This window comes from Electrona antarctica (assembly GCF_951216825.1).
Source record: "Electrona antarctica genome assembly, chromosome: 4".
NCBI lineage: Eukaryota > Metazoa > Chordata > Actinopteri > Myctophiformes > Myctophidae > Electrona > Electrona antarctica.
Window position 1 is genome coordinate 41,446,008 of NC_136809.1, and position 17,212 is coordinate 41,463,219.

General features: G+C 43.6%; 1 protein-coding gene across 3 annotated transcripts in view; it reads right to left on the bottom strand.

The window, feature by feature from the left end:
* Window positions 1–17,212, bottom strand: part of LOC306921762 (complement C3-like) — a 53,583-nt gene that overhangs the window by 19,897 nt on the left and 16,474 nt on the right. For all 3 annotated transcript variants that reach the window (XM_079499049.1, XM_079499048.1, XM_079499050.1), the window contains 15 exons: window positions 16,787–16,881; window positions 15,687–15,878; window positions 14,219–14,275; window positions 14,019–14,111; window positions 13,646–13,775; window positions 11,793–11,861; window positions 7,154–7,360; window positions 6,852–6,966; window positions 5,117–5,205; window positions 3,399–3,538; window positions 2,612–2,827; window positions 1,985–2,042; window positions 1,480–1,569; window positions 998–1,201; window positions 149–224 (listed from right to left, as the gene is read on the bottom strand). In XM_079499049.1, the coding sequence (XP_079355175.1) occupies window positions 149–224; window positions 998–1,201; window positions 1,480–1,569; window positions 1,985–2,042; window positions 2,612–2,827; window positions 3,399–3,538; window positions 5,117–5,205; window positions 6,852–6,966; window positions 7,154–7,360; window positions 11,793–11,861; window positions 13,646–13,775; window positions 14,019–14,111; window positions 14,219–14,275; window positions 15,687–15,878; window positions 16,787–16,881 (1,831 nt within the window). The remainder of the gene's footprint in view (window positions 1–148; window positions 225–997; window positions 1,202–1,479; window positions 1,570–1,984; window positions 2,043–2,611; window positions 2,828–3,398; window positions 3,539–5,116; window positions 5,206–6,851; window positions 6,967–7,153; window positions 7,361–11,792; window positions 11,862–13,645; window positions 13,776–14,018; window positions 14,112–14,218; window positions 14,276–15,686; window positions 15,879–16,786; window positions 16,882–17,212) is intronic.

Sequence of the window (17,212 nt, forward strand, 5' to 3'; positions counted from 1 at the left end):
TGTGTGTGTGTGTGTGTGTGTGTGTGATTTTTTTTAAATATCTATATGGTGTATACTATACAGTATATTCAAAAACTGCTATTTTTAAAGGTCTTTGATACATTTTGATAATGTTTGTGGGGGAAAGAAATTTGGAGATGAAACTCACCAAGTGCTGCATACATGTCGTTGAGACATAGCAAAACAGCCAGCAGTCTTTAGGAAGGCAAGCTGATTCATATAGCCTAAAATACACACAAAAACACATGGTCACCTTCTTCAATTAATGGCCTAAGTCCGTTTTTGAGGAAAATTATTGTTTGGCCTAAGTCAGCTCCTCATGACACCTCTGGTAAAGCGGCCTAAGTCAGCTCCTCATGACACCTCTGGTAAAGTGGCCTAAGTCAGCTCCTCATGACACCTCTGGTAAAGCGGCCTAAGTCAGCTCCTCATGACACCTCTGGTAAAGCGGCCTAAGTCAGGGGTGAAAAGGATCATGCTGATCCTAGTAAAATGGACTATCTCAAGGGTGTGATTAAAATATTTTGGCCTTAGTCACATGGTTTTGTGACTTAGGAAAGTTTACAGAAGTTTGTAACCGAAAGGTTCCCAGTTTGATTTCCTGGAACAGAATAATCTGTGTGGTCACCACTCACCCCTCCCCCAACACTGCTGATTGAATATTTATTAGACAGAAATGCAAACAGCACGAGTGCAGTCAAACACTTGGTCTAAAATGATTAAACACCCAAAAAGTCCTTGGAGTCCTGTTTCCATGGGGTCCAATAACACCAAGCAGCAGTGCAAGACTAAGAACTTTGTTTCCTCTCTTGATCCAGCCTAGGGCATAGCCACGGACGGGTTTCGACAACTTGGGATGCGATGCATGTGAAGGAAGGCGTTGTTGAAAAAGGTCATTCGTTCTCAGCGAACCTTGCCTTGGTAAATAAAGGTTAAACAAAATAACTAAACAAACCAAATCAATCCAGTGAATATTATCTGTACATAATTCCTATACCAGTTCTGATGTGCCGGATGGCTTCCTCGCGCTTGTCAAAGCCCACGTCTTCCCACGCGTTGGTTTTGTCCAGGTACGCGGCAGCGCTGACGGTCAAGGCCATGCTCATCATGTTGTGCTCTCCATCAGGGCTGGAGGTCTGGCGGATGAGACCGCCCATAGAGCTCCCACTGACCACAGGCTCCTTGAAGGGACGCTGTCCAGCTAGACATGCACGCACGCACGCACGCACGCACGCACGCACGCACGCACGCACGCACGCACGCACGCACGCACGCACGCACGCACGCACGCACGCAGAGTGGTGGAAAGTGCTTTCTTTACTTTAAGTTAAAAATATCAACTCTGCAATGTAGAAATACGTTAAGTAAAAGTCCAGAGGTATTGGCATCAAAATGTACTTAAAATAGCAGACAGACAGACAGACAGACAGACAGACAGACAGACAGACAGACAGACAGACAGACAGACAGACATCCTACTTAATAAGATCATGGTTCTGACAGGAGCGCCTGGGATTAGATCTTTCTCAGGAATGACGCTGCTGTTCAAAGATAACACATGTTCACCACCTGAAGGAAATGCCGTATGGACAGGTATAGTGTTGTTAGTATTACATTTTTATCCCACGATTTTGCAAGTTGCAACCCAGTGTCAATTATCTAATGTAATGCTGGGCGCTACACTTCCTCTGCCAACCTGGGAGGGGCAGCGGACTGGCCTCATACTTCATTTTTTTCACTTTTGTAATCGACTTGATGATAGTAAAAAATGGTAATATCGAATCGCAACAATCTTTGCTTCACAGAATGGCAATATAATTAAGGATCACAATACCATATACCATATCGAATTGGCACCCTATCGAGATCGTATCGAATCAGGAGTTAAGTGAATCCTCCACCCCTACATGCCAAAAAATATACAGTTTTTGATATTTATGAGAACATTCTTGTTTATTCCAACCAACTAAACCAGTGGACTCACCGTGTTTAGCAGGTTCCAGCTTTACATGCTTGGATTCCTTCATCAAGTCTCCTTCAGGCTGGCACACATCATTAAAGGTATATAGGGTAAGGGTAAGTGATTTTCTTTGGTTAAAAGTCAAAATGTTTGTTCAGTAACAGTGTTAAATAGCTCTATATTGTGATAGTAAACATTTCTATAGGGTGTTTGTTCAGTAACAGTGTTAAATAGCTCTATATTGTGATAGTAAACATTGCTATAGGGTGTTTGTTCAGTAACAGGGATCTCTGCGTTTCTCTTGCTCTTTAATAAACCGACAATGTGTGTTTCAGTTCCAATTTTGTCCTGTGTGAATTCTCTCTCTCCTGATGGGATAAAATTGTTCTCCTGACCTGAACATGTGTTACTACTGAATAAAACACTCAAACACTTAAAAACAAGATTGAACTTTTTTCAAACGGGTCCCGGAGAGACATCAAATTTCTCTTTTGGGTCTCAAGCTAAAAACTTTGAATGAGAAAAAGAGAAATGCAGATCTACAAGCTCACAACGTGTTGCAATAGAATATGGATGTGGTTAAAATATGTTTATTAGTGTATGATTTTGAATGGAAGTCTTATACGTCACATCACAGAGCATGTTACTTACCAATACTTGCAGGTTCCTTGTGATCCCATCACTGAAAATGTCTCCTTTAACGGAGGCTTTGACCTCAACAGGGTACCAGCCTGCATTCAGGGGCCTAATGACAAAGGGCAGCGACCGTGTGCTGTAGGGCTCGACATCCACCTTCAGACGATACTTCCCATGCTTAGAGGCCACACTGCACACATGGGCTGAAGATTCAATCAGCTCCACACGCACCTATAGGAGTTAAAGTTTGTTGCTTTAATCTAAAAAAGTGCGGAGAATGTGTCTCGCAAAATTGACATTAAAAGGGATATTTCACTTTGCGGACATTTTGCCTGTCTACTCAGGCTTTTGTTTCAACCCAGACATTTTGCCTGTCTACTCAGGCTTTTGTTTCAACCCAGACATTTTGCCTGTCTACTCAGGCTTTTGTTTCAACCCAGACATTTTGCCTGTCTACTCAGGCTTTTGTTTCAACCCAGACATTTTGCCTGTCTACTCAGGCTTTTGTTTCAACCCAGACATTTTTTTAAGTTGCTTGATTCAGTATTTAGATATTTCATAATAATTTTATCAGACACCCCCCTTCCTACTGGAACCCATTGTAACGTCAAACTCCATTTGAACCATGTTAGATTCATTGAAAACACCCGTCGGTGTATGAATGTGTGTGCGCTCGCTCGCGCGCGTGCGTGCGTGCGTGCGTACGTGCATGCATGCGTATGTGCGTGCGTGAATGGGGGAATGTATAATGCACAGCGTAAAACGCTATATAAACGCACCATTTACAGTACCATGTACTTACTGTAACTGGATATGGGTTAGGGTTGTGCAGCACTGCCTTGACCTGCAGCTGCTCTCCTTGGACGGCCACATAGGGCAGCCTGAGGTCCATGAAGAATGGCTTCCGAACCATTACTTCCAGTGGATCAGCCACACAGATTCCTTAGCATATGGAAAAAGCAGGGAAACAGTTGTAGTGCTTATTGTTATGATTATTACCGTCGCTGTCTGTCTGTCTGTCTGTCTGTCTGTCTGTCTGTCTGTCTGTCTGTCTGTCTGCGCGTGGAACCGGCCGGTTGCCTTAATAGTGTGAGATTCATAGATTTTGGGGCCTAAATGGTAAATGGTGCATTTATATAGCGCCTTTATCAAAGGCGCTTTACAGAGATTGTGCATTACATTCACCCATTCACAGTTCACACACACATTCATACACCGATGGCAGCGGAAACCATGCAAGGCACCAACTAGCACATCGGGAGCAATTAGGGGTTCAGTGTCTTGCTCAATGACACTTCGACAGTAACTCTGGGGGAGCCTTGTTTCGAACTGGCAACGTTACGGTTACCATCCAGACTCTCTACCCCTGAGCCACCGCCGCCCCATAAATACTATATTAACGTTTTTTTTCCCTAAAGGGGCACAGAGGGAAAAGGGTGCTCTAGCACCCACTAGTGTCTATCTGTGCACGCCTCCCGAGTGCAACCAAACACAAAGGGCTCCATTTTTGTCTCACTTTACCCCCAGCGCGGCCCGCAATTCAGCCGCTGCCCGAAAATTACGAATATAGGAGCTTTCTCTGTCCCTTAATGGTATTTTCGTCCCGCGTCACCCGCTATATTTTTTGCCGACACCGGTATTTGCGCCTAGAGGTGTGGTCATGGGCGTGTTGGCACGCTTTCCCCTAAATTGCTATTTTTTTAATTGCTAGTGGAGTTTAAAAGCACCCGTAAGCCCTGCCGTGCAGCAAATGGGGTTTATTGACCGAACTTTCCTTTTCGCTTCATACCGTTCCGTAGAGACGGCCTACACGCACGATCTATATACCAAATGAAAGCCCTAGTTTACATAGAACTTGAAGATTTGAGCGAGTTGTGACTCAATGAAAAGATGAGTGTTCTTGGCTCTGTGTGTGTGGAGAAAAAAAAAAGAACGGCACGGGCTGGGGGGGGGTTGGGGATGGGGGGTGCAGCAGTGAGACTTCAGGTCAGCGGCTATGAAGCAATATAGCACAACGGGCAACGGGTAAGGGATCTCTTAAAGGGATCTCTTAAAGCCAAGACTGGTGATTGGTTAAAGTTGGTTTAATTATTGTAACGCCCAAACTACACCTATGCATAATATAACGGGTAACGGAGGTGTTTAAGGGATTTAGACAGGTAACCAAAATACCAAGATGGTTAGCAACCAAATCTGAGGTTTATTTGTATACTATTTAAATAGTTTTGAAAAAAATGCTGCTACTTGTTCCAAAGTGTCCCATTTTCATGGCAATGGAATGCAAACGTATGTTTTCTCATGCCAATTGAATTGTGCGATAGGCTGGGACGAAGGCGGACAATGTTACGAAGGTGAAAGAAGGAAGTTGTAGTGATCTGATTGGCATAGGACTGGGAGGAGAGGGTGGGGTCCATGAAGACACATGGTTGCGAACTTGTGTGGAGGGGGGTGACTGCATGGGGGAGCCATTATAGAATACAAGGTAAACAGAAACCTATTGTGGCTTATTGCTTCTCTTACCATGCGTCTTGGACAGGCTGATGCCAGTCACTACCCAGGTGGTCACTGAATCTGGTAGAAGATTCCACTGCACAGTGGATGTGAGTTTACTGAAACAGAAGAGATGACAATAGGCTCTATAAGAAAAGCAATTGAGGCAGGTGTGTGTGTGTGTGTGTGTGTGTGTGTGTGTGTGTGTGTGTGTGTGTGTGAGAGCGCGTGCGTGCGTGCGTGTGTGCGTGCGTGGGGGCGGCTTCATTGGCCGCACCGCAAAGTGGCATGGGCGAAAACAAATTGGGAGGTTAAATCCCCCAAAATGCATAGAAAACTATGTATTTTGGCACCGTTATACCTATAACACACAATCATCTATCATCTATCTATTTTATATATTTCTTTCTTTAGTTCTGTGACCCACAAGATTTGTTTCTTGTACAGGGCTTATATTAAAGCAAGGAAGCATCAATAATAACATCCGTCATCTGCTTTTCTGTGCAAAAGCCCTAACAAATGCTTCCTTATAAGTTAACATATTTGGATTTTACCAGAAAGATAACACATAAATCCGTGAGTGACAGACTTCAACACTTGTCAGTCACTTGGCATAGCCATAGGCTAGCAGCACACAGCAATGATGACAGCATGCATGCATTGTCAGGGAGCGTGTGAAATACACAACACAAATGTAGCACATTTTTGTTTTATTTTTGTTTCTTGTTGAGCCTTGTTGTGTCTTGAAATGAGCAGGGAATTTATATTTTAGGATCAGGCCTATCCCATTTTTCGCCACAAGGTGGCAAATCTGCCTATGACAGGAGCGACACGACGTCTTTCTTCAGATGTTACGAGAGAAATAACAGACTGTCTCCCGTTCTTCCCTGTTTGTTCAGGCAGGTGCAGATCATTTTTAAAAATACATTATGTTTACTGAGCCACACCACTGGCTCTGATCCATGTTTTGAACAACAGCGGTCAACGGATCAACTCATTGCGTTTCATGTAGTAGAATAGTAGATGAATTCCCCATTTGTACTAGCTACTAAAAAATGATACCTGCAAATGATGCTTCAGGCTCTAAGCGTAATTTATTTTGTCTTTCCCCCCCAGAGTCTAATTTCCTCTTGGGGAGGGGCTGTTCAGCTCTGAGCAGGGCACTGTGGAGACGTGCAAGTTGCAGGAGGAACGCATGAAAAAAGCGGTCTGACTCAGAGATTTTTCTTTTTTGAATACACTGACACCACATAAGACAGGAACGCCCATAAACGTCACATCCGGTTTTAGCCTGGGGTAAGAATTTTCTATGGCTGCCAATGCAACTTGGTCCAATCCTTAATCACATACGGACAAACATCTATGCCGATGCTATCTAACTTGCGGAGGTAGCGTGCCTTGTCCACGGGCAACAGATCTTTCAACGTATGGCATTGCAAATACGTTTGATAATCGCTACTCTGCTCAATATTGTTTTGAAAATGCCGCAAATTGCATTGCAGTGAACGAGCGCAAATCACAACTTCCCCCGGTTGTGGGCGGAGTCACAGTTTGAGGCGCTGTTCACGCGCAGTGGTGTCAGTCTATGATGAAATGGTGTGGGTTTGGTGGTGGTGCGACAGTTGTAGTTAGTTTCAAATAGTAAGTAATATAAGCACTTTAATTTGAAATATTTGGGATTTTTGCATGCCATCATGTTTGGTGCCCATGTGCGTGCGTGCGTGCGTGCGTGCGTGCGTGCGTGTGTAGGTTTCGTTTAAATCACCAGTTTGCATCGTTGGGAGGACAGTTGGGCAGTGTGACAGAACGCCATAGCGAGCTCTCGAATGAAGAACGTAGAATGATTTCATCGCTGTCTATATAATCCTCATCATATGGGCCTAGGATACCATGTTGTAACATAGGAAAGAAAGACAGACAGGCTAAACTTACTATTATCCACATAGCCAGTACTCATACTCTGTCTCTCTTTTCACCTCTATTATAAATGTATTAAGGCATACAAGTCATAAGCCAGGGATCCATTTAAGCAAAGAAATGCAGTACTGTTCTTCCACCACTGCTTACTTCTCTTCCTGCGAGCCGGGTAGAGGTGCTCTTTCTTCATGTCAGACTGCTGGCTAGCCATCTCCGTGCAGCACTGCACGAAGGCTTCAACACAGGCCTGGTCTTCTCCCATGTAGTGGCTTCCACGCTGGCAGTCCCGTGACACTGAGGTGTCTTTCATCCCATCCACACAACACTGACGCTGAGTCTCATCACTGTACCGCCGCCCTGGTGGAGGGATGGAGAGACAAGAACAGAATGGCGTGTTGGAGTAACCTCGCTTCACCAGACTTTACACCCCGGAGGAAAGCCTGGTATTTGTTTGTGCATGTGATCTGGTTTAGATTTTTTTTTAATAATAATAATATAAAAACACACACACAAAAAAAAACATTGGTGGGTTCCGGTTGGCGTCGCATTGATTTTGTTCCCCACACAATGCGAATCAATTATGCTTGTCACGCTACAAGTTAGAAAAAAAGATTATTATTGTTTTTAAGTTAAAAAATAGCAGATACAAGATCGAAGCACGTGGGCTGTATATCTCACTTGTATATCTGCTATTTTTTAATAGCCAACGCAAAAATGTAAACATATATGCTTTCGGGGTTAAGAAAAGCAGTGCCTAATGGTGGTGTGGTGATGGGAGCAAAGAAGCCCATACAACCTTCAGAGACACTGACAGCAAGAGAAAGTAAAACGAACTAGAAACAAATTTCAGGAAATTTGACTGGGTGCCTGCAGCTCGCCAAGTCTGTGCAGCATTTGAGCCACGGACCACCATTTGATGACATTTAGCCTCTCAGACCCTGTAAGGGTCCATTTGGTTGACTTTCAATGGGGTATTTTGTCTAAGTTTATTGCACATTACGTTGCCACCAACATTCTAATGCTAACATGCTAACATGCTAATACTAACATGCTAATGCTAACATGCTAATGCTAACATGCTAACATGCTAATGCTAACATACTAACATGCTAATGTTAACAGGCTAACATGCTAATGCTAACATGCTAACATGCTAACATGCTAATGCTAACATGCTAATGCTAACATGCTAATGCTAACATGCTAACATGCTAATGCTAACATGCTAATGCTAACATGCTAACATGCTAATGCTAACATGCTAATGCTAACATGCTAACATGCTAATGCTAACATGCTAACATGCTAATGCTAACATGCTAACATGCTAATGCTAACATGCTAACATGCTAATGCTAACATGCTAATGCTAACATGCTCATGCTAACATGCTAATGCTAACATGCTAACATGCTAATGCTAACATGCTAATGCTAACATGCTAATATGCTAATGCTAACATGCTAATGCTAATGTTAACATGCTAACATGCTAATGCTAACATGCTAATGCTAACATGCTAACATGTTAACATGCTAATGCTAACATGCTAATGCTAACATGCTAACATGCTAATGCTAACATGCTAACATACTAATGCTAACATGCTAACATGCTAATGCTAACATGCTAACATGCTAATGCTAACATGCTAACATGCTAATGCTAACATGCTAATGCTAACATGCTAACATGCTAACATGCTAATGCTAACATGCTAATGCTAACATGCTAACATGCTAATGCTACCATGCTAATATGCTAATGCTAACATGCTAACATGCCAATGCTAACATGCTAATGCTAACATGCTAAGGGGTCCATTTGGTTTCGCTCAGGGGGGGGGGCGGCCCGGTTCTGGCGAGCCGCCCCACGTCCGAAACGGTTGAGAAATGACAGTTACGTGTTTCCCAGAATTTCTCTATTGACTTTCAATGTGTGTGTGTGCGTGCACATGTGTGCATGTGCGTGCATGTGCGTGTGTGCGCGCGTGTGTGAGAGTTGGTCAGGTGACCTTGAATCATTAACAAAGTATCATTTTCACCTGGGCTAGTCTATGCAATGCAAACAGTATTGAAAGTTAAAAGCACAGTGACTCTATGAGAGAACGTATGTCCGAACAAATTGCTCTATCGCAAAAAGTAAAAGTCGAATGCGATTTTTGTTTTCGCCGTGAGTGACCCAAGGCATTGAGGTACGCCGTGTGCGATCGTGGTATTGGTATTGGTTTTTAAGTTAAAAAATAGCAGATACAAGATCGAAGCACGTGGGCTGTATATCTCACTTGTATATCTGCTATTTTTTAATAGCCAACGCAAAAATGTAAACATATATGCTTTCGGGGTTAAGAAAAGCAGTGCCTAATGGTGGTGTGGTGATGGGAGCAAAGAAGCCCATACAACCTTCAGAGACACTGACTGCAAGAGAAAGTAAAACGAACTAGAAACAAATTTCAGGAAATTTGACTGGGTGCCTGCAGCTCGCCAAGTCTGTGCAGCATTTGAGCCACGGACCACCATTTGATGACATTTAGCCTCTCAGACCCTGTAAGGGTCCATTTGGTTGACTTTCAATGGGGTATTTTGTCTAAGTTTATTGCACATTACGTTGCCACCAACATTCTAATGCTAACATGCTAACATGCTAATACTAACATGCTAATGCTAACATGCTAATGCTAACATGCTAACATGCTAATGCTAACATGCTAATGTTAACAGGCTAACATGCTAATGCTAACATGCTAACATGCTAATGCTAACATGCTAATGCTAACATGCTAATGCTAACATGCTAACATGCTAACATGCTAATGCTAACATGCTAACATGCTAATGCTAACATGCTAATGCTAACATGCTAACATGCTAATGCTAACATGTTAATGCTAACATGCTAACATGCTAATGCTAACATGCTAACATGCTAATGCTAACATGCTAACATGCTAATGCTAACATGCTAACATGCTAATGCTAACATGCTAATGCTAACATGCTCATGCTAACATGCTAATGATAACATGCTAACATGCTAATGCTAACATGCTAACATGCTAATGCTAACATGCTAATATGCTAATGCTAACATGCTAACATGCTAATGCTAATGTTAACATGCTAACATGCTAATGCTAACATGCTAATGCTAACATGCTAACATGTTAACATGCTAATGCTAACATGCTAATGCTAACATGCTAACATGCTAATGCTAACATGCTAACATACTAATGCTAACATGCTAACATGCTAATGCTAACATGCTAACATGCTAATGCTAATGCTAACATGCTAACATGCTAATGCTAACATGCTAACATGCTAATGCTAACATGCTAATGCTAACATGCTAACATGCTAATGCTAACATGCTAACATGCTAATATGCTAATGCTAACATGCTAACATGCTAATGCTAACATGCTAATGCTAACATGCTAAGGGGTCCATTTGGTTTCGCTCAGGGGGGGGCGGCCCGGTTCTGGCGAGCCGCCCCACGTCCGAAACGGTTGAGAAATGACAGTTACGTGTTTCCCCGAATTTCTCTATTGACTTTCAATGTGTGTGTGTGCGTGCACATGTGTGCATGTGCGTGCATGTGCGTGTGTGCGCGCGTGTGTGAGAGTTGGTCAGGTGACCTTGAATCATTAACAAAGTATCATTTTCACCTGGGCTAGTCTATGCAATGCAAACAGTATTGAAAGTTAAAAGCACAGTGACTCTCTATGAGAGAACGTATGTCCGAACAAATTGCTCTATCGCAAAAAGTAAAAGTCGAATGCGATTTTTGTTTTCGCCGTGAGTGACCCGAGGCATTGAGGTACGCCGTGTGCGATCGTGGTATTGGTACGATAAAAAACGTGGTTGTAAGAGCGAGTTAAGAATTGTGCTTGTGATGAAAAAATTGCTGACTCATTCAGGTATTTAACATTATGATGGTACACCTGTCGCTTTCAGGGCTGTAGTTCACGTACTGTATGTATCTGGGCTTTGGTTGGGTGAAAGAGGACGAGTGTGGCTACAAAACTACCGAAACCCATGCGTGTAAAGTGAATATTTTGGCCGTGAGGACGATTTGTTCGGAGAATTTCGGTATAGTCTTCACATTGGCTTCTCACTCTGATCCGCTCTCTCTCTGGGCGTGCGACACACTGAGTCGAGAATATTGCTCAGACCACACACACTTTGAACTGCGATAGCGGGCAAACCGTGCAACGTATTCGAATTCCGTCTGAACCACCACAAAGTCGATGGCCTTGTGTGCTGTTTGACGTTTAAATCGTGTTTTTACGTACCAGTATGCCAGAGCAATGTGGCTCCAAAGTAACGTGTCGTTTTCTGTTTTCACCCGCGTCTCCCCATCGACTTTGAATGGGGCATTTTTCGCGTCGTTTATTGCGAATTACGTCGGCACGGTAACACGAATCGGAAAGAAAAGCACAAGCACACCATTCCCGGCCGAGCCGCACGTTTTGATGTATATATTGCGGGGCTTTGGCAAACCGTGCGGCCGGCCATAGATGTCGAAGTTTCGCGTATTGGTGATTATAATAATTCTGGGTGCCTGCCATGCAATGGCAGAAACACAGGTTGAAATCTAAAACGCATACTTAATCGTAATAATTATAATCACCAATACGCGAAACTTTGACGTCTATGGCCGGCACTCCATTGGTCTGCACGTGTTTTATTGTTTCACAGGGGTGATTGGCGTTACGACTTTTGTTGTAGGCCTACACAGAATGTGTGGTTATTAGTTAATTCATAGTGGGAACCTTCCCTCTTACCTAGGGTCGTCTTGACATCTATTATGGTCAAGGATCGTTTCATCCTCGTGCTGACTGCACACTTTAATTCTGGAAATACAAGAAAAATGCTGAAAATGACAAAGAATGCAGTTGAATGAAAATGTGCCAGTGCATTTTTTCACCCACCCACGCACTGGCAAAAAACATAAAATATCTTCCTTCATTAATTGCAATTCTACTCATGTACAGTATACATGCTTAATGTCCATGCGGACTAGCATATATTGGCCAAACGAAAAGACTCAAACTCAAATTACGCATTGGGGAGCATAAAACAGCTATCCGCACAAACAACCCTGAGTATGCTATGGCCAGGCATTATAAAGAAGCCAATCATGGTTCTCCAGCCTCTCTCAGATTCTGGGGAATCGAAAAGATTTCAGCCTCACCACGAGGAGGCGATATCATAAATAAACTACTCCGCAGAGAAGCCCTATGGATCAACAAACTCGACACTTTAGAACCCAATGTTCTCAATGAGGAATTGAGCCTTTCATGCTTTTTAGACGGTCACTGAGACCCCCCCCCCCCTCTCCTTGTCTTAACTGTCTCACGGACATCAAAAGTTGGATGGACAACAACTTCCTCCCTTTAAATGAAAATAAGTGAGGTAATAATTTTTGGCCAACAATCAGTCCCCTCCCTCACCACCTTGGGCCCCCTCAGTACCAATATTCACTCCTTAGAACCTGGGCGTGATATATGACAATAGTTTTAAGTTTGATAAACAGATTAGCTCTGTGGTCAAGACTAGCTTTTTCCAATTTAGACTGCTGGCCAGGATTAAGGGCTATCTCTCCCAACCCGACCTTGCATGCTTTTATTTCATCGAGGCTTGATTACTGTAATAGGCATACTGTACATAGGCATTGACCAGTCTGCCCTCAGATGCCTCCAGCTTGTACAAAACGCTGCCGCCCGCCTCCTCACTACCGCGAGGAGGCGTGATCATATTACCCCAGTCCTCGCCTCACTGCACTGGCTACCCGTAAGATTTAGAATAGATTATAGATTTTATTATTTGTTTTTAAAGCCCTAAATGGGAAGGAAGCATGAGTTCAAGTCCGTTGCTCTCCCCAGGTTGGCGGAGGGTGTGTAGAGCCCAGGATCACATTAGTATACACTATACCTATTATGAGAACTTTGTGAAAAAGCAAGTCCAAACTAGAAAAGCGTGTTCCTTGGAGCGCAGATCTGCGCAAGGCCAGGTAGCCTGCAAACTTTAGAAGGCAGATAGCGAATTGGAATGGAATATGAAAGATTACTGTTTCTTACAACATCCCGAAGCGTTCCCAGGCCAGTTTGGAAATATAATCCCCCCCATCTGGTCCCTGGTCTACCATGGGGTGCAGCAAGGACCTCCCTAGGAAGATGCTCGGGAGGTATCTGTACTAGATGCCAGAACCACCTAACCTGGCTCTGAGTCCTTTCCAAGTCAAGGAGCAGCGGTTCTACTGAGTCTCTCACGTCTGACTGAACCTCTCACCCTATCTATAAGGGTAGAAATCCCACACTTCATGATTATAGGTGAGAGTAAGAACGAAAATTGCTTGGTATATCGAGAGCTATGCCTTCTGACTCATCTCTCTTTTCATCACAACAGTGCGTCACAGCGAGAAGGTGTTAGGCGATTTGAATCCCACAATGTCATGGCTGTGTGTAACAACCCGGTCATTTACCCGACAAGAGAAGTCCAGTTTACGTTGTTTCAGCTAAGTTAGTCTTTGCTAAGTAATAACACAACGTTATTCTGGGGCAGTACTGGTCTGAAAACAGCATTACCTTGTCTGTATGGAGTCCCTGGGGTAGTACTGGTCTGAAAACAGCATTACCTTGTCTGTATGGAGTCCCTGAGGCAGTGCTGGTCTCAAACAACAGCCCAGCATCGTAGAATACACCCATACTGTCCTCGCCCCCACCTGGTGTACAGCCTGTATCATGCTTATCCACCATGTCCCACACCTGAGATAAACGCACGCACGCACGCACGCACGCACGCACGCACGCACGCAGGACAGAAATAGAGAAAGAGAGAGAGAGAAAAAGAGAAAGAGAGAGGGAGAGAAAGAGAGAAAGAGAGAACTAAACAAACTGCAAATATAATATGTATAGGCTAATGCAGTAACTCAATAATTCTGTTACGTTTTGGGAACAGTAACTAGTAAGTGACTAATTACACATTTTCAGTAACCTGCTCTAACACACCTTTTTCTGTGTGAGTCGATGTTTGTTGTTGAGGACGTGGACAGCTTTATCCACAGCTACCAGGCCCACTGTGGCTCCCGGGTCTCCTGTGACCTTAGATAGATATAGATACCTTTATTATCAAAACAAAACAAGAAGCATCAAAAATACAGAGGCAATGGTAAACAAAGGTAAACACAAAAAAAGTGTCCATACTTCACCTTCAGACCAAATCTCCTTCCTGGCTGCGGCGATGGATACACTGATTCTAGTGTTAACTACAATGAGAGGGAAAGACAGTGGCAGATTACATTATATTCGAAGTGTGTGTGTGTGTGTGTGTGTGTGTGTGTGTGTGTGTGTGTGTGTGTGTGTGTGTGTGTGTGTGTGTGCGTGCGTGCGTGCGTGCGTGCGTGCGTGCGTGCGTGCGTGCGTGCGTGCGTGCTTGCTTGCGTGCGTGCGTGCGTGCGTGCTTGGTCTGCATGCGTGCGAGCATGCGGGTGCGAACGTATACACTCTTCCTTGGAGGCCAAGTAAGTAAGAAAAGAAAACTGAATTTCTCACATGTGCCTGTTATAGAGCCACCAGGAGGCCGATTCTTCACACAAATGCATGCAGGAGTGGCCCATTCTGAACAAAATGCCTCAAATTGAATGCAATGTGGAAGAACGCATCACTGCATGCCTGGCTGACATCTCAAAGTTGATGTCTTCTGACCACCTCAAGCTGAACCCAGACAAGACTGAGCTTTAAGTCCTGCCCCATGCAGGAGCTATAACTATTTCCATATTGGTAACTTCGGTTCCAACAGCCAAGAACCTTGTTGTTGTCCGACCTGGACAGTCAGCTCCATTGGCTCCCGGTTGCTGCCAAAGTACAAGTACCAAGTACAAAACTCTACAAAACCAAAGGTATTGCACCCCCATATCTTGCAAGTCTGACCGGACCCTACAAACCCTCTCGCACACTCACACACAGCCAACGCAGGGTAGCTGGAAGTACATTCACTAAAACGCTGGGACAACGCTCCACACGTCCCAAACTCATCTCCCTACTGGCTCCAAAACTATGGAATGCACTTCCGATTGCAATCAGAACTACAGAATCACTTCTAATCTTCCGCCGTAGTCTGACAACCCACCTCTTCAGACTCCATCTTAGCCCGTAGCACTTGCCGTAGCACTTGCCCTAGCCTCGACGACCTTACAGGCGTATGCAAAGGCTCAACTTATGTAATTTGATATCATTTAGATAGCATTTTATGTAGACATAGCACCCTATAATGTATACTCATAGTTTCATTATTGCGATCGTAGGTTGCATTTACTATGAAAACCTACATTGCCGTGTGTCACGTCACACCTCTATATATGGTCATGCCTCGTGGCATCACGCCTCCATGGTCACGCCTTGTGACATTATGGCTCCATTATGGTCACGCCTCGTGACAACACGCCATATCGGATCGTGCCAAATCATGTCACACACAATGTTTTGGGCCGATCAAATAATTAGAAAGAAGAAAATAAAGGCAGGGTACAACACTTTTCGTTTTGTTTTTCTTCTTATAACTTATTTGCGTCACACTGTGAGCTTTTAGATCTGTTGTTTTTCAATGATTTTTAATACATCGTATACATTTGAAAACTTTTGGGACCTTCGAGTACTTTTTACTTTTAGCATACTCACAGAACCCATGCAGGTGTCCGTCACCTCCACCCAGGTGGAGTCAGACACCACTTCACTGGTTCCAGTGTGGTAGTAGACTACCACGCGGAACGAGGGCAGCATGTCTTTGGTGATGGGCAGTGACAGTGACATCAAAGCCTGTCCTTGTCTTCGGTAACGTCCAGCCTTCACTAACTGGCCTCTGCTCAGGATCTGAAGTAATACATTGTTGTTAAGAACTGACATGCATATAAAGTAACAAATACAGTGAAGAAGAGAAGATTGTGAGAGAAGATTTGTTGTGTAATTATTATGTTTTTGAGGTGCGCTAGCCCCTCCTATGTCCAGCTTTTAGTGTGTGCAAACACAAACTTTGTTCTAACACAAACATTAAAAGCCATTGACAATGAATGGAAAATGTTGAGTGTTTGTGTAAACACAAACATTGCGTAACACAAACATTGAAGACAAACGTGTGAGATGATGATGTACAATGACCATTGCATTGCGATGTAGCCTGAACCAATCCAATAAATAGTAGCGTGTAGATCTCAACCAATAAAAGTGTTTGGAGTTACAAAACCTCGCTCAAATAGAAACTGGGAGCGAATATTGAGGGGTGGACGACGTTGCTGCACGTTTGTAGATTTGAATTATTATTACAAAACACACATTAACCTCTTTAGCTCTATTTAAACTTTGGCTATTTGAAAATAGCTGATCTACAAGGCTACAGGCTCACAATGTGTCCCGATGCGATGCATTTTGAGCTTGTAGATCACTTGTACTGCCGACTGGCTCGGGACTTGAGCCCATGACACACCGTCAGGCTGGATTGCCGGCCTAGGTGCCTGGACCGCTCAGCCATGGCCCAGGCCCTACTTTTGGTACTCTGAGTACACTTATATTCGATACCAATACTTGTACTTGTACTTTTACTCAAGTAAATTTCGAATTGCGGACATTTTGCTGTCGGGCAGAAACCTCTCATCTCCATATTTTAACTTTGTCGTTTTTTGTAATTAATGCCCTAGTCGATCATACCACAGCGTCGTCACACGAAAGCATGACAAGCAGAATATCCACAAGCTCGAAACATGGGTTTTAATGGGTTAACTCACCAGGTATGTGATGTCGAGGGTTTGAGGCGCATTGAGGCCAAGAACAATGCCGATGCGGATGTTGCTTCCCAATCTTGGTCTAATCGAGTCCACATCTGTAACAGCAACATTACGAAGGACTTACTACTATTATATATAGCAGAAAAGAGATTAAAGTACTATTTCATGCAAGAACTGACTTATTTCTACTAATTACAAATGCCATGAAGCCTAGAATTCATGTAGTTATTTTATTTTATTTTTTATTCTTTTGTTGCATTCCTAAGCCTACAATTTCATGACCATCTGAATCTCAGTTGACCTGCATTTGAATCTCATACAAGAGACTCAGGGGAATGTGACAAAAACAAAACAAAAATAATCTCCATGATTTCAAGGCTTCATAGGGTGTGCAGGAGGGGGGGTCATCAAAATGCTCTGTTGTTG